This window comes from Tauraco erythrolophus, chromosome 2, assembly GCF_009769465.1.
Source record: "Tauraco erythrolophus isolate bTauEry1 chromosome 2, bTauEry1.pri, whole genome shotgun sequence".
NCBI classification, from domain to species: Eukaryota; Metazoa; Chordata; class Aves; order Musophagiformes; family Musophagidae; genus Tauraco; species Tauraco erythrolophus.
Window position 1 is genome coordinate 28,426,804 of NC_141466.1, and position 23,035 is coordinate 28,449,838.

General features: G+C 40.3%; 1 protein-coding gene across 6 annotated transcripts in view; it reads left to right on the top strand.

The window, feature by feature from the left end:
- The first annotated feature begins 433 nt into the window (after positions 1 to 433).
- Positions 434 to 23,035, top strand: part of EPHA7 (EPH receptor A7) — a 167,694-nt gene continuing 145,092 nt past the window's right edge. For 4 of the 6 annotated variants that reach the window (XM_086608183.1, XM_086608184.1, XM_086608185.1 and 1 more), the window contains exons 1-3: positions 437 to 533; positions 4,863 to 4,927; positions 9,321 to 9,990. In XM_086608183.1, coding sequence (XP_086464309.1) covers positions 437 to 533; positions 4,863 to 4,927; positions 9,321 to 9,990 — 832 coding nt within the window. Of the gene's footprint in view, positions 534 to 4,862; positions 4,928 to 7,160; positions 7,164 to 9,320; positions 9,991 to 23,035 lie in introns of those variants that run through there. The other 2 variants (XM_086608187.1, XM_086608189.1) reach the window with 2 other exon arrangements.

The window sequence follows — 23,035 nt, forward strand, 5'->3', positions numbered from 1 at the left end:
CGCCGCACGCTCATTGGGCGGCTCCGCCGACCCCGCCTCCCCGGCCGCGGCGACTCAGGCGCCGGCTCGGCCCGCCGAGCGCCGAGCGTCGCTGCTGTTTGGCCGACGGCGGCCGTCAGTCAGGTTGAGGGACGGGCCGCCCTGGCGCTGCGGTCCCGCCCCCTCGCACTAATTGATATTATCGGAGCGCGGCGCGGGCGGCCGGGCTGCAGTCGGGGCTGGTGTGCGGCCGGCCCGGTGCGGGAGCCGGGCAGCGGCGCGGAAGAGGAGGCGGAGGAGGAGGAGAAAGGCAGCCAGGAGGGAGGGAGCGAGCGAGCGCCGAGCCAGAGACTAGCAGAGCAAATTCTCCACCGTCCTGTAGCACCCACCAAGCGGCGGCAGCGGCAGTATCTAGAAATACATAGCTAGAAATATAAAATCACCCCGCTCCTGCACCATGATTTTCCAAAGTAGGCTCCCTTCTTGGATTATTTTGTGCTCCGTCTGGCTGTTCCGCTTTGCACACACGGGGGAGGCACAGGCTGCAAAAGAAGGTAAGGTGATGCGGAAAACAAAAGTTTGGGCTTATTTATTGCTTTTGCACACCAAGTCTGTGCGGCGGCTCAGCGGAGGACCTGCCTGCCACTGCGAGCTGCTTGTCATCCCCCCCCTTAAAAAAAAAGGACGTTTTTTCAGTTGAGGTGGGAGGAAGAAAAGAGCAAGGCATTCACTGGGGGTGTGCATGTGTATGTGCGAGAAGCTGGGACAATTGCCTTCGCTCTCAGGAATGAGGTTTGCGAGGCATTTGCACGTGATGAAAAGGCACGGCGCTGGGGAGGCAGCCCCCGGCCCGCGGAGCCGTGCGGAGCCTCACCCTCCGGTGGCAGCCTTAATCCTCCCGACGGAGGTGCGGAGAGGGCGGGTTACCTCGCTGCTCCCCGGGCAGGGGCTGCAGGGGCTGGGGGCCGAGTTTCAGGGCTCGGGACGTTTCGTGGGAGGCACGGCACGGCGCGGGGCTGAGGCTGCTGGGGGCCTGCAGCGCTCCGGCCCCATGGGGCTGTGCACAGACCGTGGGAAGGGGCATCGGGGTGCAGTTTTGCATCTGCCGGCCGTACAGGCTGGGCATGCATTTGGAAGGTACATACATCCTGGCACCGTGTCTCTGCAACGTGCGTGCTCTCTCTCCCCCGGCGTCACTGGACAGAGAGAGGGGTTTAGGGATGGATGTTTTACACCATCTGCGTATCACCACGGGGCTTCCCGATTCCCATCAATCCAACACCGGTATCTGTGTCAGACGAACCCTGGACATTTGTTTCCCCCGCGCACAGAGAGAAAACAGGCAGTTTTCTATCAGAGACTGATGGAGGTGTATAAAATCAATTCACAAAGTCCATCTGGGAATCTCTTTTCTCACGCTGAGAAAAACTGAAATGATTTAAAGGAGCGCCCGGCTCGCGTTTGACAGCCGAAGGCGAAGGTCCGTCTCCATCTTCGAGGGAGGGGGGGGACGACAGGAAAGGGGGAATCAGGGGCTTTTTCGGTGTCTCCGCATATGTATGCGTTTGGAGATATTCCCCCCTCAGCTGGATAGGTCAGTATTTTTCATCGAACCATCGGCATGCAGTAAAATACCATTTCGAGCTTGTAACTGGAGCTTAAAAAAATCCCTCAATTAAAATGTCCTCTGCCCTTAAAAAGGCGATGGTGAGGTTAGAGAGGGAGAGAGCCTTGCCTTAGCAGAATTTCGAAAGTTTATTTAGAGGGGCTGTAAAGCACAGAGACCCCCGCACGGGGAGTACTGATGCGTGGCCGTGGGGTGGGGAGCGGAGAAGGGCCGGGCAGGGAGGCAGGCGGGGGGGTGCGGGCTGACTGCCCCCCTCTGCCCTGCACATCGCACCGCGATCGGGGCTGCGCCGGTGCCTCCGGGCTGTGCTCTGCCTCCGTGTTTGTGTGTGTAATACGTGTATGGGGGTGTATATATAGGCATCTATACATATAAGTGTGTGCGTATAATGTGTGTTATGTTTGGGGAAAATCAACCTAGCCAAGGGAGGGTCAGGAGGGGGCGAGCGGCAGACAGGGATTGATAGCGGCTACCTGCTGCAAGCGCAGAAAACTACCGCGGAAGAAAGAGCGAGGGGAAAGAAAGAGAAAGGAGAAAAAAAAAAAAAAGTAACTTTGCAGCTTCAACCGCGGCCTCGCCGAAGGGCCGGTGGCAGCAGCAGCCCCGTGTGGTTTCCCACCGCTCCCCGCTCGTCGCTGGGTACGGAAGAGAGATGGGGAGTGAGAGGCTGAAAAGTTTTCCGAGTTTCCTTTTCGTAGATAATTAAAAGCCCCGGTGAGATGCCGGGGAGGAGCGGGGCAGGGTCAACCTGGTTCTCCGAGCGAGGGGGGGACCGCGTTACCTGCGGAGCCTTCTGCCAGCGCCGCGGCTGGGACCCTCTGGGCGAGCGCAGAGGCGGGTGCGCTGCGGGCCGCTCCCCTCGGGGAGGATGTCCTGTCCCTCCGCCCCGTGGCTACGAGACCCCGGGGCTCCGTTCCGGGGCTGCCGTCCCGGACGATCCCTTCCCAAACCGGAGGCTGCCGGACTGGGAGGTGTGGCGGGGGCTCTGCTGCTGCTCCGCCGCCGAGTCCCGCTCCTTAGCGCGGAGGCGCGGCCGCCTGCGCGCAGCCTGGCGCAGGGCCCGGGATGGGTGCGCGGCTGCGGCTCCCCGCGGAGGCCGAACGCCGCTGCTCCCCCTCCGCGGCCGCGCCCCCGCGCTTCGCCTGCCGGTTTTACGCCTCCTTTCGCTCTCTGTCCCGCCGCGCCGCGGAGAGGGGCCCCGAGCGGTCCCCTCCCCCCCGCCCCAGCGCGGAGCGCGGCCCGCTGCGTCCCCGCGGAGGTCCCGCGCCCGGGGTCTCGGTGTGCTCCGGGCGCGGGAGGCCGCGTAACCCCGCGCGGCTGCCGGGGGGTGCGCGGAGCCCGGCCCCGTCCCACCGGCTTCCCCGCGCTGCGCAGTCTGGGCCGGGAGCAGCGCGGCAGGCGCCCGCCTGGAAAGCTCTTCCCTGGTAACTTTGGGTGCCACACGGAAACGCCACGTTCTCTTTGCCAGGGGTGTTTGCAGAGCAGGGTTTTGCGTTGGTTGGTTTGTTTGTTTGTTTGCTTGTTGTCTTTTCTCTCTGGGATGAGCCCGCCCGTTGCTATGTGATGGAGAATTGCTGCCAAATAAAAAGTAGAATGAGTCGCAGCCGCGGGACGTTGAGCTGGTGCCGAAAAGGTTAAATTTTCGTAGTATTTTTTTTTTCCGGGACCATTATAAATGTTCTTGTTTAACAAACCACCACATACACCACCTGCTTTTCTATAGAAAGTGTTACAAAGTAAAGCCCCTTGAATCCAAGCTTAATGAAATAAGCAGATAATCTTTCTAGAGAGAGACTATCAAACTTCCTTAATGAGTAGCTCCACTTTATTACTGAAATATAGGCCTGCAAGCTACCGTTTTGTGTAGTCTACTAACATCCCAGGTATTACTGTATGAACCTTTAAATAGTTTTTAGTCACGTTGTCTTTCTAGTAATTCATTGAGATTTTGTGTTAAATCCTCCTAGGAGAAAGGACCAAAGCCAGAATTCTAACCATTTCAAAAGACCTGACAAAAGTTGCTTCAAGTTGCAGTCTTAAATCATGCGCTGAAATATCCGTACTTAAATGCTGTGTATTAAGTTATAAATAGCTTTATAGCAAAAAATATACTGAATGGATTTAAATTAGAAATGTTACTTTTTATTTAATCAAATAGAAGTATGAAGTTAAATGTGCAGCTTTGAAGAAGGAATCTTCAAAGTGTACTGAACTTAGATATATGGTTGATCACTACAGCTTTGACGGTTTCAACGAAGGTATTACAGCAATTTTTTTCACTTTTTTTTCCTAACATCACAGGTTGACATATGTACCATTTGAAAGTCTTACAGAAACTTAAAATAATATGTTAAGAAAGAAGCTTATGACTATAATTGAAATACAAGACATACATAGAAATGTACATTTGGAGGTAACAGAACATCAGTAATATAACTTCCAATATGTACTATAAAATATTTAAGAGTTAATTTATTAAGCTGTGATTAACTGCTTTCGGAGATGGGGTTACATTTAGCTGAAAATAATTGCGGTGCTACTGGAACTGATGTCTTTTTGTATAGAAGTGTCACCAGAGTATAATGACATGAAGATTTTAGTAAGCCATTACCATAAGGTGAATTAGTCTGATTTTGTGAATGTAGGATTTTGTGTATGCAAAGTGTGAGGTAACTGCAGTGTCTTTTATTTTCTGTATTCCTGGTTGTCCTTTGTTTATAGAATTACTGCTTTATCACCTAAGGGACATATTGTTTTTTCTATCAAACTCAAAAAGACGGTTGCTTTTGCAGTGAAACTCCCGGTAAGGTATAGACTAGTCTTGTCTAAATCAGTTTGGAAAAGTGTTGAAATGTTGGTGTGTATGTTTGTTTTAAGCTCCTTGTAATAACCAGCATATGGGAAATGTTCTCCTTATGACAAAGGAGATGAAGGGAGCATGCATCTTAATGACTGATTAGTAACACTTTAGAGCACTAAGAAAAACAATACACTTTGATTTAAGCAATGGAATTGTTAAGATTAATGTATATCTGCTTATATATGGATGGTACATAGCAATTTAATCATCTATTTACAAGTAAATGCATAGTTGTGGTTGCAGATAATTTTTTTATTAATATGAAGAAAAAATTTAATTTGTACAAAAATCGTATGATTTTTATCACCTTTTTTTAAAAATTTGGACTTTATTCTTTGGTTTTATGTTTGCACTTGCTATATTTAACAAACAGTGGATTTTTTTTTTCTTTTTTAGTAATATTGCTGGACTCTAAAGCACAACAGACAGAGTTGGAATGGATTTCCTCTCCTCCCAATGGGGTAAGTACTCCAGGCAAAAATTAAGTTCCTAAATATGAGTAGTTGTTTTACCAAAGCGATTGAAAGACTTGCTTTAAACTAGCTCCCCCTCATATTTCTCTCAGTGATGGTACCAAGTGTTTACGGCTTTTTCATTGTTAGAATGGAAAGAAGTGTACCTTAGGTTACGGTGTACAAATGCACGAGCTAATTGAAAGGAAGAGTCTCTTTAGAAACTCACTTAAATGTTCTCGGTAGCTTTATGTTTTGTAGTGTAATTCTTTGTGCTGTACCAGAAAGCTCTATATATTTATAACATGGTATTTTAAATCACTTTTTCCTTCTTCCTTTAGAAACAGCAGATTTACTTCTGTGTGGAAACTTTCTAAAAATACATTTTTCATTTTCTGTATAATGGGAGATCATAAATTTGTTTACGATGTTTTCTTTGTAATTGAATAGCGCAGATTGAAGTGCTCTAAAATAAAAACATTTAAACTGCAGATGTGTTTGAAATGACATTCCAAACTTGAAACATCCCCAAGTCTTGAGGAGCTTGATATCTAGAACTAGGAACCAATTATGTTGTTAAGGACATCTCCAGCTTGCTTACAAATTAATCTCATGGTACTCCATGAAATGCACCATTGTAAAGTACATCATTATGAAAAATGAAAAGTTGAGAAACATTGGTGTTATTGTCTTATTTATTATATATGTAAAGTTAAGAAATGCTGCTTTCAGTCTGAATTTAAAGTGGTATAAACCCCCCTCTTCCTCCAGTCTTGGGGAAAAGCATGTTCAGAAACATACAGTGGGTATACTGTCCTACCTTAGCTCGGTCTGACAAATCATAAATTATATGGACAGTTCTTGCTCATGAAAGCAGTCTTGCTGAATCCATTGAATGAACAAGGACTTGGGAGATCAGGCCCTTAATCTTCAGCGCATTAAGAAATCTGGAGCCAGAAGAACGAGAAGTGTGAGTGGGGATATAAAAGTGTAACAAATCCTTTAAATAAGAAGAATGAAAATCTGAAAGTGTCTTTCTTTAAAAGCAAGATCATAAAATCAATACAAGCGTAAACTGGAAACAAATCTGAGGACTTCAGAAAGAATGTAACACGAGCTCGATGCGTGTGATGGCTAATAACCTCAGCATTAGCGTTTTGCACTGATTGAAGCCTTTACCAGAGGTGTGCGAAAGATTAGCTTGGTGGCAATTATATTAGGCTAACCTGTAGATAATGAAAGACGTGTCAACACGTGTTACACATGTCAGCATACTGAAAGATGAAAGTAGAGTCAAATTCAACAAATAGTGAAAAGACAACTTTCAGAGGTAGAAGCCACTTTCAATCAGGAATTAAAACTAATGGGTGGATTTGTATGCATGAAAATGTTCCGAAATAGTTGTCTGTCAATTAACACAGAAGTACATTTTAGTAATGTAATTTTGAAAATAGATATTTTTCTAGTTTAAATTATTGAATTTTCTACTATGCGATAAAGATTTCATGGGAATAAACGTAGAAAATCATCTTTTTGAGATAAACTACTGCAATATCACAGTATGGAATGTATCAGCCAGTTATATGCCTCATTCAGCTGCAAATGATACATCTAACAATGACCTCAAATATTGTTAAGATAACTAACAAGTTAAAATATCATATATTGAAACCAATAGAACAGGACAAATTCAAATGGAATTGCATGTGTAATATCATACGTTGCAGCAGGACAAAGGAAAGTTGAATTTTCGTGCTGTAAAAGCTATCACAAAATTGATCACTTTAAAAGACTTTAATGAAATGTGACTTGAGATGGCATAGGTGAAAACATATTCTAAAGTGCTGATGTATTTTTTACCCCACAAAGAAACAGGTACACCTCCAATGGACTACTTAAAATAATAGTTCTGTGATTATGTAATTGAATCCTAAGTCATATTTCCTTAGTTTTTTAGGGAAATAATACTCCATGGCTTTGGGAAAATATGGAAAGATACTATTTAATGCTAGAGATAACGTAAAGTAGGACTTCTTTTCCAAATTCAGTGTTTTGTGTTGCTTTCCTTGACTGTAGCATAAGAATCTTTCTGATACTAGCTAGTGTCATGTAGTGGACTTTTGACACCAAGAAGGCTCATTTGTGCTGTATTAAGAAAAATGATTTGATTTTGTTAAAAGTATATTTTTGTGGGTTTTGTTTGTTTGTTTGTTTTGCCTTTTTTTTTTTTTTTTTTTGAGAGGGAGTGGGCATTTGTTTTGATGGAGCAGTCCACATCAAAACCGGAGAAGTCAAATTCTGTTGTGTGGTGCATTAGAATTACTTTCACTTCAAAGATGCGATACATCGTCTTACTGGAATATCTCAGTGCAGAATCTGGCTTGGTGTTTTGAGGGAGGACTGCTTACACAAGATAAAAACATAAACCAAGCAAAAACCCCAAGCCAACTCAAAACAAAACAAAAAAACCCCTGACACTACCTGATGTGAAATGGAGAATATAAAAATCAGAAAAATTTTAGGCTTAATGCCTTTTTTTTTGTCATCTTTGTGTTTTGATTTTTTTGTTCTGTTTTCTTTTCTCACTTTTTGTTTTTCAGTGTGGCAGAGCCAAAAGCCTCAGTCCAGGGCCCCTTTTTTTCTTTTCCTTGTTTGTACTAGTTCTTACAGAGGCAAAAAAAGCCTTGCTCATTCAGATCTAATAAATCCGTTATGAAGATAGGCTTTCTTCTGTTCTGAGATTAATACAGTTCTATAAGCAGTCAGTTCAGTTAACTCCATGAGCATTTAATAATATATTTCAATCATTTAATACTGTATGCATATATAATACCATACATACCACATCTATATTAACTGTAGGTCTTTGAAATGCGCTTTGATATTTACAAGTTCTGTGCGTTTCAGAATCTGCAGCCGTGATACCTTTTGTGGTGATAACTTCCAGCATCAATTCAGCTGCATCTGCTTTTTCTTGGAGCAGTAGACCAACATTAAAATGATCTCATTTACTGTCAAATAGGCTTGCAAAGTACTGTATACTGCATGGCTCCTAATCTGGGAAACCGATGCCTTCCATGCTTGGTTACTTGTGTAAGGAATACCAGTGGGTGCTCCATCCTGCAGAGGTGCTGAGTATGCTGGTCCCACAAAAGCACTTAAGCACATGCTTACCATTAAGCTTATAAGTAGTGTCATTGATCTTAAGCGTGAGCTTAAGTGCATTATTGACACAGGGCCAGAGGGCTAAGTGCCATACGGCGAAGTCATGGTTGCCTGTATCGTCAGGTGGGGATGGCTCAAACACTGCTTCCCCTCCAATTTATCACAGCTGCAGTTTCTGCAGTGAATTAAATGTTACAAGAAACGTGGAAAAAAAGGTGAGAGGCACGTATTATTTTGGTTACACCTGGGCGGATCCGCCTGGTTGACTTCAGTAGAAGGTTTGCCATTGCTGGAGGTGCAAATTCCCACGCCACTGGAGGCTGTTAAAGGCTACAGGGCTGTTAACAGGCTTACCCGTTTGTTACATAGTTGGTATCCTGAAGGGGGAACAACAACAAAAAACAGGCTTTGAACCAGTGAACTTTCAGTCATGTGGATTGTTTTTAATTACGTATGTAATCACATGGTTCATTTCAACTCCCGACTAAATGAAGTTATCTCCTTTTAACATGGATGCAGCCACTGAACAAAATGTGAGGTGAGGAGCTTCCGCTCACCTTCTCTGGTTTGTAGGTAGAACAGAAGGTGGCTTGAACAACCAAACCAAAATGATTTATTGCTCTCAGGTTTTTAATTCTGTTTTCTCTTGGTGCCTCTCTCTAGCCCCCTTTCATCATGTAGGAATGAAAATCGTCTGACTCGCAAATTTCAGGACCCAGTCCCGTGCTTTCTGTACAACCGAAAGTTCCACTGGAAGCTTTATATACACAAGTTTTATGTACTGTAACGCTAGGCAATTTTAGTTTCTAAGACTTCACTGATTTTAGGTTTCTCTGAAAGCGAAGCTGCCTCCCTCCTTTTTTGGTCTTTGCTTACCCAGAACTGTCATGACCTTACTGAAATGTGAGAGAGCCCAGTGTGTAATCAGAACTTGTTACGCTGAATAGCCTTCTCTGAAGCTTCCTCTTTACAACTGTGCCCATGATATGACAATGATTTTTAGAAGTTATTTATATGTGGGAAAGACATGGCGGGGGGGGGAGAGAGAGCCTGCAGCTGCATTGACATGTATTTTCTTCATTTGGGTGCTTAAGTGTATTTAACAAAAACCTACCTTTTATGAAGGAATACTGTTAAAAAGGAGGGAGACTAGCGTTGTGAAGCCTTTTAAAATACACAGTAGTTACATCTGGTGACATACTTGTTTTGTATTGCTAACTGTTTGTTATTGTTTTAGTGGGAAGAAATTAGTGGACTGGACGAAAACTACACTCCTATACGAACATACCAGGTATGCCAGGTGATGGAATCAAACCAAAACAACTGGCTTCGGACTAACTGGATTGCAAAAAGCAATGCACAAAGGATTTTTGTAGAACTGAAATTCACTCTGAGGGATTGTAACAGTCTTCCTGGAGTTCTGGGGACTTGTAAAGAAACTTTTAACTTGTATTATTATGAAACAGACTACGACACTGGCAGGAATATCCGAGAAAACCAATATGTAAAAATAGACACTATTGCAGCAGATGAAAGTTTTACCCAGGGTGATCTCGGGGAGAGAAAAATGAAACTTAACACAGAGGTGAGAGAAATTGGACCTTTGTCCAAAAAAGGATTCTATCTTGCGTTTCAGGATGTAGGGGCCTGCATTGCTTTGGTCTCTGTCAAAGTCTACTACAAGAAGTGCTGGTCCATCATTGAGAACTTAGCTATTTTTCCTGACACAGTGACTGGCTCAGAGTTTTCCTCTTTAGTTGAAGTACGAGGAACTTGCGTCAGCAGTGCAGAGGAGGAGGCGGAGAACTCGCCGAAGATGCACTGTAGCGCGGAAGGAGAATGGTTAGTGCCTATTGGAAAATGTATCTGCAAAGCGGGATACCAACAAAAAGGAGACACGTGTGAACGTAAGTAAGCGTACAACTTGCTGTAGTATGTACATTATAGGTCATGCTCTACCAGCTTATTTTTATTATTTTTTTGCAAGAGGAACACGTCATCAGTCTGCTTTTGAAGTTTTTGGATCCTCAATCTGTAAACTCCATGCTGGCTAATCCAAAGCAGGCAGCTCTTCTGGATATGAAAATCAGCAGTTGCGTACTGCATTTTTAAGTTTAAACAAGTTAAAGTTGTACGAAGTATGAATATAGATTCAGGACTAACATTTTAAACAGATTAAGATTATGTTCCTTGTACCTCTTGGTAATGCTGAGCAAGTCATACCTATCATGGAACACTGTATCAATAATCTTCATATGTAAGTAGTAAAACAATTTGTTCTTTGACATGATCTGACAGAATTATAAGGAAACTAAAGCTGAGGAGCTAAACTTAAAATGAGGTGTGGTTAGTGATGGGAAGAATAAACACACAATAAAAACTGAGGTAGAAGTTTGTGTCGTAAGTGCGTACAAATTAAAACACAAGAGTATCACTTTAGATCTTTTAAACAGAATATCAGGTTTCCAGAATAAAGTATGTTTTCCTTTCTGCAATATCTTTTTGCATAAAACCAACTCTGAACTTCTAGCTTGCTTTAGGATCATGATGAGTAGTTTAAAATACTAGCAAATCAGAGACTACTGAGTTATACTTTCCAATTCAGACTGATTCAGTTATTTGTATTTTCGGAATAATACTTACCCTTAGCATTGCTGTCACTGGGGCTGTGTGCATAAGACACTTCTGCTTAGTGTGAGAAAGGATATTGCATTGTCTTTGCTTACAGTAAAATCGAGAGAACAGGCAGTTGCTTTTAAGACAGGTATTTTCATGCACATTTAACACAAGGTCTATAATTTTTATCATAAGACAAGGAGTTATATGTCACTGTATTTTTATTGTGAGATAGGCATTTGTTCGTGAGAATTATTGTAAGTCAAAAACTGGAAAAAACCCCCCACAAGTTTGTGAAGAGGAGAAACCTACAGAATCTCAAAAACAAAGCTAGCAGCAGTCACTGAGTCTGACATGTCTGTGAGAGGACTTCAAAATCTGAAAACGGTTAGCAGCACCCTAAAAAAAAAAAAAGAATGTATGTCATTATTAATAATTTGCTCTCTGGTAAAAACACAATTCTGTTCTTGCTGAGTTTTTACTAGGAAATTTGGTACAAGGTGAAGTGAATGAAGTTGATCTGAGGCTTTTGTAGCCTTGCACAAATCTTTCATTGTTCTGTTGGGAGGAGATGAGGGTTTATGCACTGTGGAGGGTGATCTCATTAGGAGTAATCATAATGTGAAAAACTGCCCTCTCGAAACCATTCAGTAGACTGTATTAAAGCTCTGTTAAAAATATTAAGAACTGTGTCCCATAGAAGCCTGTTTTGAGGTTTTCAAATGTTTTTTTTTTTGAGTGACTGATTTTTTTTCCTTCTCTTACGTAATTTGCTCTTGATTACAGACCTAGTCATGGTTGATGTAATTAATATACTAATTCTATTTGACTTTAATGAAAGGAGAGAAAGCATCCAAAAAGGAAAGCAGTGTATGTTGGGAAGTGAGTGAGTGTGGGGGGGATGGATAGAGAAGAAACTGGTGTTTGGTGACTGGAATTCAAGTAACCTGTTTATTAAACAGGCATCTTAATTTCTAACCGTGCTGATGTTGACAAAAGAATTAAATAATAACTCGCACTCGAGTATAGTAGCGTGCTCATTTGCAGGAACACTTCCCGCTTTTGGCTTGCTTCCAAAGCAATCGCTAAGAGAATACGCTACTCTGGAAACGGTCCAGAGGATCATTTATGGTATTTTTTTTTTTCCTCTTTTCTTTCAGTGATCCTGTTAAGAGTTTCAAAACAAACTCTGGCTCCATATTGAGGCAAGTTAATGTATTTGAGAGGGAAAAGGCGGGAGGCAGGCGCTCGCCAAAGGCGTGCCGTTGGCAGTGCGGAGTCGGAACGGTCTGTGCGACTGTGGTGCACAATAGCAGTTGCCGCCTGTGATGCTTGTTAGCCGTGCCTGCGCTCGAGGACGTTATGAAGTATGATCAGCTCGGTAGTGACCGATAATACGGCTGGCACGCTGATACCGTGGCTGTTTTTTGTGACAGATATTGAGAGAAACTTATCTGAACGTTGACACTAATGCAACTGACTATCTGTTGCTGTCAAGCTGTGTAACAGATCAAGCAGAAGCAAGGTGGCCTGTGGTTCCTTAACCCAGAGCTTTTATAGCCCTGTCTGAGGGCTCGCTTCCGCAAATACTTTGTATCTGGCACGCTGGGGGACTTCTTTGGGACTACTCGTGGCAGAAAGCATTGTGCTCTGTCGGGATGGGCAGAAATCTGTGATTCCTCTCTCACGCATGCTATCGCTCAGCTGAATTAACTCAACACAATAGGAAGGTCTTTTAAAGATACAGAATAATGCCTTATCTGGCTGCGTTGTAGCAGAGGTAGGAGTAGATGGCCACATTGTAGCTCCAAATAGCTCTTCAGCCTGTAACTCAGTGGGGATTTTCATTTGTGTTACGCTGGCTCGATTGGCCGGCTGTGATGGAGGAGTGCGTTCCTTTTGCATACAACTTCCTCCTCCTGTATGTGAAATTTATTGAGTTCAGATATTGAAAACAATTGAATTTTGATTTATACACAACTCTGCACTGGATGTGTTGCCAGAAGACTTTTTTTGTTGCATGAATGTAAGTAACTGGTAATGCTGGCAAGGACAAGGAAGAAAACAATTGTGGGCAGTAAAACACGTAACCTGGAAACTGAGCTCCCACGTGGTCCCTCTTCAGTGCTTGTTCTTCCAAGCTGAATTCATCTTTCTTTCAGATGTATACTGATTACTTTTTACTATAGGTGTGCCAGGATTCCATGCCTCCTCAGTGATCGGACTCAGTGATAACACACATGCGTAAGAGGGCCAAATTCCAGAGAGTTCGCAATTGTCAATTAAAGCAAGATCTTAAAGTTGGATGAAACAAACATGAGAAGACTAGATAAGCCTCTGAACTTTGAATTGCAGATTCTTTTGCTTATATGCAAGGACACTGTCTCCTCAGTGTTGATCATATGTCTGCTAGTGGGTGTGCACTAGATTTAGGTGTGGAAGTTGTACATGTCAAAGGATTGTCTTGAAAGGTACCTACCAAAGGTACCAGAAAGATACTTAGAAATATTCAGTTCTTCCAACATCATATATTGCATTTGTTCTGGAAAAAAAAAACAAACACAAAAAAAAAAACCACAAAACCCAATAAAATTCTCATCAACTATAGTGGACTCCCAATAGGTCTAACTTTGATTTTTTTCTCACAATGGAGTCCAGTCAATATGTTGCACATGTGAGGACCACACTGTGATCAGTGATTGGTATTTGAAGGACAAAATAGTTCTTTGAGAACTTCTACTGTGGGTTTTTTTTCCATCTGTTTCATGTTAGTTGAGGATGGGGAGAGAGAGAGAATTAAAGTTATTAAAACAGAGCAGTAGAGTGCTATTTCAGAAGGTAGGAAGCATCTCTTAATACGACTGAACTGAGAAACTACATAGATGGTTGAGCGCAAAGTCCAAAAATTCAGATTTCTAGGAAAGCAAAATGGATCCATTTTACTATTAAACCTTTCATAATAACATATGCATTAACAGTTGTTTTATTGGCCCCAAAATGGGGAGGAGATTATAGCTATTTGTACATTTTGTCTTGGTGAGGTAAAAAGGGAGCTACAGGCTTTTCTTTCCCAACTTTGTCATGTGCTGTACACTGTGCCAGACTGCAAGCTGCATCTGTTCCTTCTTTTTTTTTTTTTCTTCTTGGGACAAACTTTATTTCTTGACTTTATGAAATATTACTTGATAACAGATCCAGAAATCGAATTTGCCTTATGCTTGGTGTATTTGTGATAAAGTATGTGTGGTTGTGTTTTTTTGTTCCATTGTTTTTTGGTTTTAATATTGCTCCACCTAGGAGCTGATGTGCCACAGGTTTATTAGTAGAGGACAATGAATTAAGGGAGGAATGTGAATAAGTTGTGATTAAAAAAATATCACCGTGCTTCTAAAAAGCCCAAGTTGCACATATTGTGAACTGAGTGTAGAGTTTAGCTCAAGTAGCGTGTCCCAAAAGTTGCGGGTGACCTGCAGCTTTAGTAACCTATGTTGACATTCCTGCATTTTCAACTTGAAAATTTTTTGCTTTATGGAGGAGAAATGGTAGAAAACTTTTTCAATGGCATTTATATCATCAAGAGTTTAAACATTTCGTTTTTTGAAGAAGAGTTACCTTTCTTCCATTTGCCTCCAAAATTACTCTAGGGAAGAGAATGTAATTATTCTCAGCAAATTGAATCAGAGGAGAATGAGGCTATCTCTGAGTCTTGTCATTTTCTCTGAAGCCAGCAGAAGTTCAACAGCAAAGTTTCTACCTCCTTCTCTTTTTATCCCCTAACATATTAAATAGTTTTTCTGTCCCCTTTTAAAGAAAGGTCAACGTGATCTGATATCAGGTCCCAGAGACAGCTACACAGGAACTATTTGATTTAAAAACAAATAAAAATAATCATGTAAATATCTTTCCAAAGGATCCTAGCAGGGTTTAAAAAAATATACCAGATGCTTTTAAGGTAAAAGTAAGACTTTCTAGCAAGGTGGTCAAGAATACTGAAGGTGTTTCTACTATGAAAGGCAGAGCTGTGATTTCTGCTTCCAGCCCTCTTTAGAGTTTCTGGAAAGTTGAATATCTTGGCTTTCTTTCACCCTGGAGTCTTCTGACTGCCCTTGTCAGAGAGATGTGCTAGAAAGATATATTTTCTTGTGATATCTTTCTTTCAGAACAGCCTACCTTTCATAAAAAGGATAATTTTCACAATTTTGTCAGTCTCCCTAAGTAATTGAGGTTTCTTTGACCTACTTTGTTCATGTCCTTCAGCTTTTTGGATGTGTCAACACAGAGAAGGAGAGAGGAGCTATGTCTACTGTTAAACATGTCCTCTTTGAAAAGTGGTTTCCAAATTAAATCATACAAAATGGCTTGTGTTCTCAGTGGTCAGGGCTAGCCATCACCTGAAGAAACTGGTGCCTTCATGCTTCCTAGAGTTCTTTCCAGGTGTCCTCTGGGTTGCCTTTTGACGTTAAGTTACAGTTATTTTTTTGCAGTGTTCCTTTGCCTGAAGTGTGCGAATTAGTTTGATTAGTTTGATAGTGTTGGTGATATAGCATCCTCTCTCAAGTGTGACATGAAGGAGGCAGTTGAAACCAGCTGGTTCTCATCCATAATACCATCAGAGTGATCCCTAAAATGAATTAACTGCAGAGCTACTGATGGGTTTAGTTTCCAATGAACTAGTTGTTTAGCTCCAGAAGAGCTGTCAGGAGTGAAATAGTATATGCAGGTGGGCAATCAGGAGCCCAGATCCTAGAAGTGAAATTGTTGGATGTGGAGCTCTTTCCCTTCTCCAGCCTCTTTTCTTCTTCCCCCTCCTCCCTGTCCCTTCTGTTCCTCTTCCCAGATTCTGTTGTCTCCAGCAATTAATCTTATTTTTGCCTTTTGCTAGAGGTTTGCTGAATATCAATTTCTTAAACTAAATTTGTTGTTTTTTTTTTTTTTGTCAGATTCACTGCTGTGCACAGATTTTGAAATCAAAACAAAGCCCATGAAATCTAACAGAATCTTAGTAATTTCTCCTTTAGTTACAGAGGAAGCACTAAAGCTGTCTTTTTACGGGTCTGGGATGCCACTGCTGAATTAGCTACGGTTGCTCAACAGCTGGGCCGTTAACTCCTTAGCCATAAAGTCTATCTTCTGTTTGTTCTAAATGAAGCTGTAGTTGGTATTTAGAAATGGAATCTCATCGTGTCAAGTCTATTGCCCAAATCCATACGTCTTGCTTCTGAAACAAACTTTTCTGCCCAGAAATCTTTTGTGAAAGGTGCAATAGGCATGTAATAGCTTTGTTATAATTTTCTAAGTATAAAATATTTTCCTAGATGAAAAAGCAACTGGCTTGCTTGGAAATTCTGTGGTGTGTTGGTGTCGTGTCGTGTCGTCCCCCCCCAAGTTCCTGTTAACCTCTGAGAAATAAGCCACTAAAAATAAATTTAAATATTCTTTCATTTCTGAGTCCAAATGGGAGAAGTGACACATATAATCCTTGCTAGGGGAATCTCAAGTGTACATGCATGACTGTTAGCTTTTTAAGAAAAAAAAGACAACAAAACAAAACACAACCTCCCCAACCAGAAAACAAGGTTGCAGGAAATGAAGAAAGTAGGTTACCTAGAAACAAATAGGGATCATTTAGTGGAAGAACTGATCACAGAAAAGAGAGGAACAAGTTAATAAGTGTTTAATCTACTTTATGTATCTGTAGGACATCTATTGTATGGATGGTGAAATGCTGTTCAAAGTTGTTCAAGCAAACTGCAGTTCAAAGTATAAATTACTCTCTGAAAACAAGGAGCCTTAAGCAAAGGAGTGAAGTGGAGGGTCTTATTTGAGAAGTGAGACAACCACACAAAGAAATTCATGTTTGGTACTGAAGTCGAAAGAAAATAAAAATTATGTGAGCAAAAATTTTTTTTAAGTCGATTAACTTTTGAATTTTGCTGCATTCCGAACTTTCTCTATTATCAAGAAAATATTTGGCCCCCCATCCCCCAACAGTTCATGTATATTAAACAGTAATCAATCTTTAAGAATGTCCTTCTGTTTTCACTTGGGAAACTGTGGAGATAATTTTCTCTTTATGTGGGTTTTCAGTTAGTATCATGCTTACTACCATTTGAACTACAGTGTAAACATTAATTGTTACTTCTTGACTTCTCAGCATTAAATCTCAGTGTTTTCCCTGAACTGTGCAAGCTCTGTCTGCAATGCTAATTTAGTTATTGAAAACAATAAGCTGTATACAGCTTGTGGATTAACACTTTTTAAATTGAAAACAAGTAAAACAGTTTCAGATTAAAATCTGCAAAGACAAACCAGATCTTTTGAAGCGTACTCAATACATATACTTTTTTTATGTCATGATTGTGTTGGCTTTCTCCCCCCCTAGAAATACTATAAGTACTACTTTGTTAATAAAAACTTAAGGCTGGAACAAGGTTAAGAATAAAACAATTTATAAGGAGTTTCCTTAAAAGAATTAGAAAAGTATGTTCAGGAAGCTTAAAAGCTAAACATGGTTCACATGATGGGAAAAATATGTAGGTGTTTTGTACGGTAAGCCTTTACAGAATATTGTGGCACACAACAGAAAAAAAAAAAAAAGAAAAAAAAACAGGCAGATTCTGTTTAATTCAGCATTACTCATCTCTAATTTCCTAAAAAGTAATCTTTCTTTACAGATTGATGTATCTAATTTCTTCTGTAACCTTGCTTTTCTGAGAAAACAGCAGGAATAGAAAATACATTTAAGACATTTCGATGAACAGTCTTTTGCTTACCTAGAGAAGCTTTTATCCCTGTGCACTTCCTAGTCTTTCTGTTGCCTGTATCTATCACAGTGAGTTCTCTTGTCCCTAATATTAATGAAAAATGTTAAGATGTGAAGTAAATAGTAGCATAGTTAACAGTTCACAGCAGAAACTTTCTTTTCTGTGGGAATCTTGTATTTAATTTCTTGTTCTCAGACATATCAGCAGTGTGCCCGATGTCTCTGGTGAAGGAGTGTTCTTGTGTACTTTTCCATTACAGACTGTTTCTGACTTCATCAAGTCTCCCTACTAAACACAACATGCAACATACTGCAGAGTGACTGTTCAGTATTTAACGCTTTTTTCCTTACTTTTGTTTTTCTCCATTTCCTTTTAGGAGAAATTATCTTTTAGAAGCTGTATGCATTTTAGGGAATTTTGCTTAATATTAAGCTAATTTATAAGTATACTTAAGAGTAGCAAAGGTAACCGAGTGTAAAACTTGTGTGAGATAAGAATTTGGCTCAATTATTATACTTCCAGAGTTCTGATCCTATAAGTGCATGTACCTCTATAGCTTTATTTAGGTGGGCGGCCCTGGTGCCTATCCTAAGGAGGATAAAGTTGCTTTCATCTGTAAAAAACATCAGAGTTTTTTACTCAAGGTAAAAACTTTTTAACTTTTATGGTTTGGATTAGTTACATGTGACTCTTGGCAAGACATGGCTGCCCTGCAACAATAATATCAAGCATTTTTCTAATAACAGTCTAATTAACTATAATTATTAGTATTTTCTGACACCTAACATACTGCAAATGTGTGTGATTGATGGATAAAAAGGAAGTGCATGATTAGGAAATATAATTACTGCTATTATTTTGCAATGTATTTAATATACAGAAATACAAAGATTATTTCTTGCTGTAATTGCGAAGTAAGTTAAGGATTCAATTTTGAGAAGCTGGTGCAAGTCTAGAGCCGTGGCTTGCTGGTTGGCTACTGATTTTTTTCATTTTGAAGAAAAAAATTTCTGATAGCATGTATTAAAATAAATAAACATGCTGTAGAAAGTGTGAAGATGAGGCTCCTACTTTTTGCTAAAGAAGTTATGACTATTTTAAGGAAGTAATGCCTAACAAAGAAAACTATCTGTAGGACTGTGGGCTGAGGCATCATCTCTAGAACTTAATGGCATGAATCCCATTAACTCGATGAGAGTAACATCATGTGTTAATATTTTCCTACTGAGTAAAGTGCTAAAGTTTTAAGTCACTGTAAGCATATATATAAAAGTAAAACTTTTATGTTGATGAAACATATTTAAATGCATGTTTAATTAGATGTGCTTTTCTGAGTTGTAGGTATTGTGCTGGTATAAGTGTGTACAGAGAAGCAAATTCAAATGGGACTCAAAAAGTTCACTGATAATGCATGAGATGTATAATCTCTAGCATAATTAGTGGCTATAACTTGTTATTATTCTTTCCTTACATTTAGTGAATGTGAAATATCACCCAGCCTAGATGGCTGGTGTTCATGTTTCCATTAGATTGAACAGAGTGGATTGAGCTAGGATGGCCCTTGAAAGTGGTACTTGGGAGACCTTCTGACAGATGACTAATATGGTGGCCTCATGTAGCCATATGTGAGTGACCTGCTGTACGTTCCCTTCGCCTTGCTGGATACGTCCTCATGATGTGACTAAATTGCAAGTGTCCCTTGATGCTTGATGAAGCTTATTTTTCTCAAATGACCATGTATATGCTTTTGTTCCAGTCATATCACATAGTGTACATGTGCATATTTCTCTATAGGAACCTAACACCCTGTTTAGGAGAGGGGCAGGATGTCAGAGTTCTCCATCTACTTCTGATGGACCATCAAGGAAAAACTCAGGAGTTGTCTGGAGCTTGGGTTAATGACCTGATCCACTCCACTTGAAAAGTTAATACTGCCTGTGGCCTCCAACCCACCAAATCCCTCAGTGTCTCAGCTTACTAGCTAGTCTTCATTTATGAGTAGTAAACATAGTATTCTTTGAACTTCCTGACTGTACCAGCTTTTTTTACAGTGTAATATTGTATCGATAGATTTTGAGAACAGAGTATACATTTCTTGAATGTCTATGTGATTCCTATTTGAATCAATCCATTTATGTCTGCAGACGGACATAGCTGGTGTTAAGAATCTTGTTAAATCTCTAATTTAAAATCTTGGACCCTTTGCTTAGCTACCATGAAAATGCTTGAAGAATGCTGGCAATTGAGATTCTATAAGTAAAGTTTATTATATTCCTACAAGTTTGTCAGTTTCTGTGCCAAACAGCTCAGCTCTGTTGATGCTGGAACAAATGACGTGTTCAAAAATTTGTCTGTGGAACACGGTCTGAGTGGGCAACATGTGGCTGTGATCGCTGATCATTGTTACTCCATCTCATTCAACCAAAGTTTTCCAGACTTAAGTCAATTATTTTTCTTGCTGGGGAGAATCTGAACTTGAATCTCTTGCTTCAAATAGGACATGCCTATTAACCAACATGCAGTCACTGTTAGAATGTTTTATTAGCCCCTGCTGAAACTTGCTTTTTCCCTAGTCTAGCAGTTAGAACCATTCATATGGAGCAGTAGGTTCCAGTCTCTCAGATTCTGGGCTTTCTGCTATATATGTATATTTAATATATAAAGCACACACACATATATATACACATATATAAAACACAAAACATTTAATCTTGGATGTTTGAGCTCTCATGTTTCAAAATGTTAACATATTATTGTCTTGATCAATCTATTTGCACAATATATGTATGTGTACATTTCTGAGGTGAGTGATAGAACCAGAGAAAATGTTCTACTGATTTTTCGTTTGTTTATAAGGGTGATTTGTTTGTATGCCAGAGCAAATGGAGACTTATTGATCTTTTTTCTTGTTTCTGTTAGACTGTATAGTTTTGTTTGAAGTCTTAAAATATCGCATAAGAAAATGTAATTAGAAAAAGATTGCATGAAACAGCTTTTTAAATTTTTTTAAGACCATCTCTGGTATTTCTTTTTTAGTTGCTGAATAGAGATGATTTTACGCAGTGATTGGAAGAGAGGGTATTCTTTCTTGACTTTGTTGTGTTGAATCAGACCCATGATACAGTCTCTTAGCTGAAATCAAACATTTAATCTTGGATGTTTGATTTCTCATGTTTCAAACTGTCAACATATTTTTTTCTTGATCAATTCATTTGCACAGTAAATAAATTAGATAACTCTCCATTTTCATTTCAACTTACTGAAAAATTTTGTTCTGTACCAGCAGTCGTTCAGTAAAAATTGACATTCATTATTTTCTTTCTCAAGTATATCATAATCATGATGTTGTTTTATGCTGATTGTGTAAGGACAATATATTTATACAGACAGATGGAAAACTTTCAAAGTGTGGGCAGTTTCACTGACACTAACTAGAAAAAAAGTATGGATAAAGTCCCCCAAAAAATATGTAAAGGGAACGAACATTCTTTTAACTGTTAGCAAATCCCAAGGCTCCACATTGTCACCTAATTATCTCACCTATGCAAGTCTCAGACAGATTTAATCTGCAGCCTGCTGCTGGGAGGTGTGAAAGTATCATAAGCAGTGTTGAAATTCACGTCCCCCAGTGCAGATTGAAGAGAATATTCGATCTGTGATCTGTGACTGTCTCTTCTGTTCACTTTCATTTATCATGAGCTGCATATCACTTAATTTTCTGATTAAAAAAGGCAATCCTTTGGCTTTACAATGTGTATGCTTGTCTGTCCGTTTTAGTTTGTCAGTTGAAACAAGCCTCTATTTGGACTATTATTAAAAAAGTCTTGTCAGTGGAATTGCTAGTGAATAATTCCAGTAAACAAGGGAGAGAAATAACATCTTTTTAAAATACACTTTTTCTTTTCCCTTGGTTGAGCATGACATAGGAGAAGACAATGACATGCCTACTTTTGGTCTTTTATCTTAAAGATTTTCTGTCATATGTAGAGCTACACAGCCACTGTATTATCTATTACTATTGTAAAAATCATATATCAAGGAACATAAGATTCGAAATTTCATGACACAAGTAGAGATGAGTGTTTTTTAGAAAATAAAGCACATGTTGATAGTACAAATGATGTGCAATCTTTAAACAAAGAATTTTATTTCTCTCCTTATTACAAGGACTAAATGAAAATACAATCCCTGTTCTCACAGAACAAACCCCATTTTTTAAATTCCACCATTTAAAGACATTCTGTGTATTTAAGCAGTGACAAGGGTATTCATTATTAATTAAAATTCAGGAGATAACAGACTGTCAGTTGCCAGTCAAAGTGAAGCTTGGAAGAATATTGGCATTGATTGATGGACGCGTTCTGAGACTATGCGCAAACAGGCTGCTCAGGTCATCTGAACACATAAAAACATTACAGATCAGCTCCACGTACACAAAAAGATCTTTTGCTTGGGCTGTCCTTCTTTATAAAAAGAGGATATCCTTCCATGTATCCTAGATTCACTTGATTTGTAAGTTAAACCTTAGCTTTCTAGCACCATGGTCATCAGTGAAGAAGAGTCTAGTTTGGTCTGGTAAATGTGGGTAACATCATCATGCTATTTCTAGCTGTGAGTGGCTGAAGTGCTTAAACATTCAGGTTGAAACAATATTTTTGGATATTGCTTTATAAAATACTACATGTATGTACCTAATCGATATATATTAATGTAATTTCTTCTTTAGGAGGAAGAAAATCCCCAAACTCTGATTTATATTACATTGAAATGTAGAGATGGAAGAGGCTTTTCAATCTTGCAATCTCTACAATCCCTTCAGAAGTGAGTTTTAAATATCTACAGTCATATCAGTGTCTCCGGTTCCCTGAGTCCGTAGTGTATTTATACTCAGTGAAATGAAGATCCAGCTCGTGGCACCCTCACACCTCCTTTTCAAGGAGAATATAACAAGCCCTTTGTGTGTCATGTACAAATTACACTTTTGCCCTAGATGGGGTAGCCTGTGGCTCAGCAACTCCTGCTTCTTGTGGTGAGCGCCTGATCGTACAACAGTGGTAGTACTTAGCTAACAAAACAGTATGGTGGTTTATGGGCAATATAACTCATATAGAAAAACGATACTTTCCTTTATAGGTGAACAGCCTGATCACTTTTAGCATATGATAAGCACCTACTTCACAGGTAGTTATTTCTCATAATTTTTCTTCATTTTAACTTTTCAAAAGACTCTTGTGCTATATTATATGTCTTTGTAGATTAACAAATGGATCCGTCTTGTCCTCTGTAAGATCCCTCTAGCTATCTGCTTTGAGAGACACTATAGTTCCACCCAGTCCAGATGGAAGTAGCATGCTGCTGGGGATCCCTTGCCAATCTCCATCCCTGATAGTGGTTTCTGAAGCATATTGGGGAAATCTGTTGAGAGCTGTCATTGTTTCATAGTTACGTGCCAGTTCTCCCTCTCCCTCTTTTTTCCAAGTACCTGCAACTGGAATTCCTTAACTCTTCCTTCGGGGTTTGCAGGGCATGCTGAAGAGGCAGAGCTCCCTATTTTTACCCAGTGGAAAAAGGG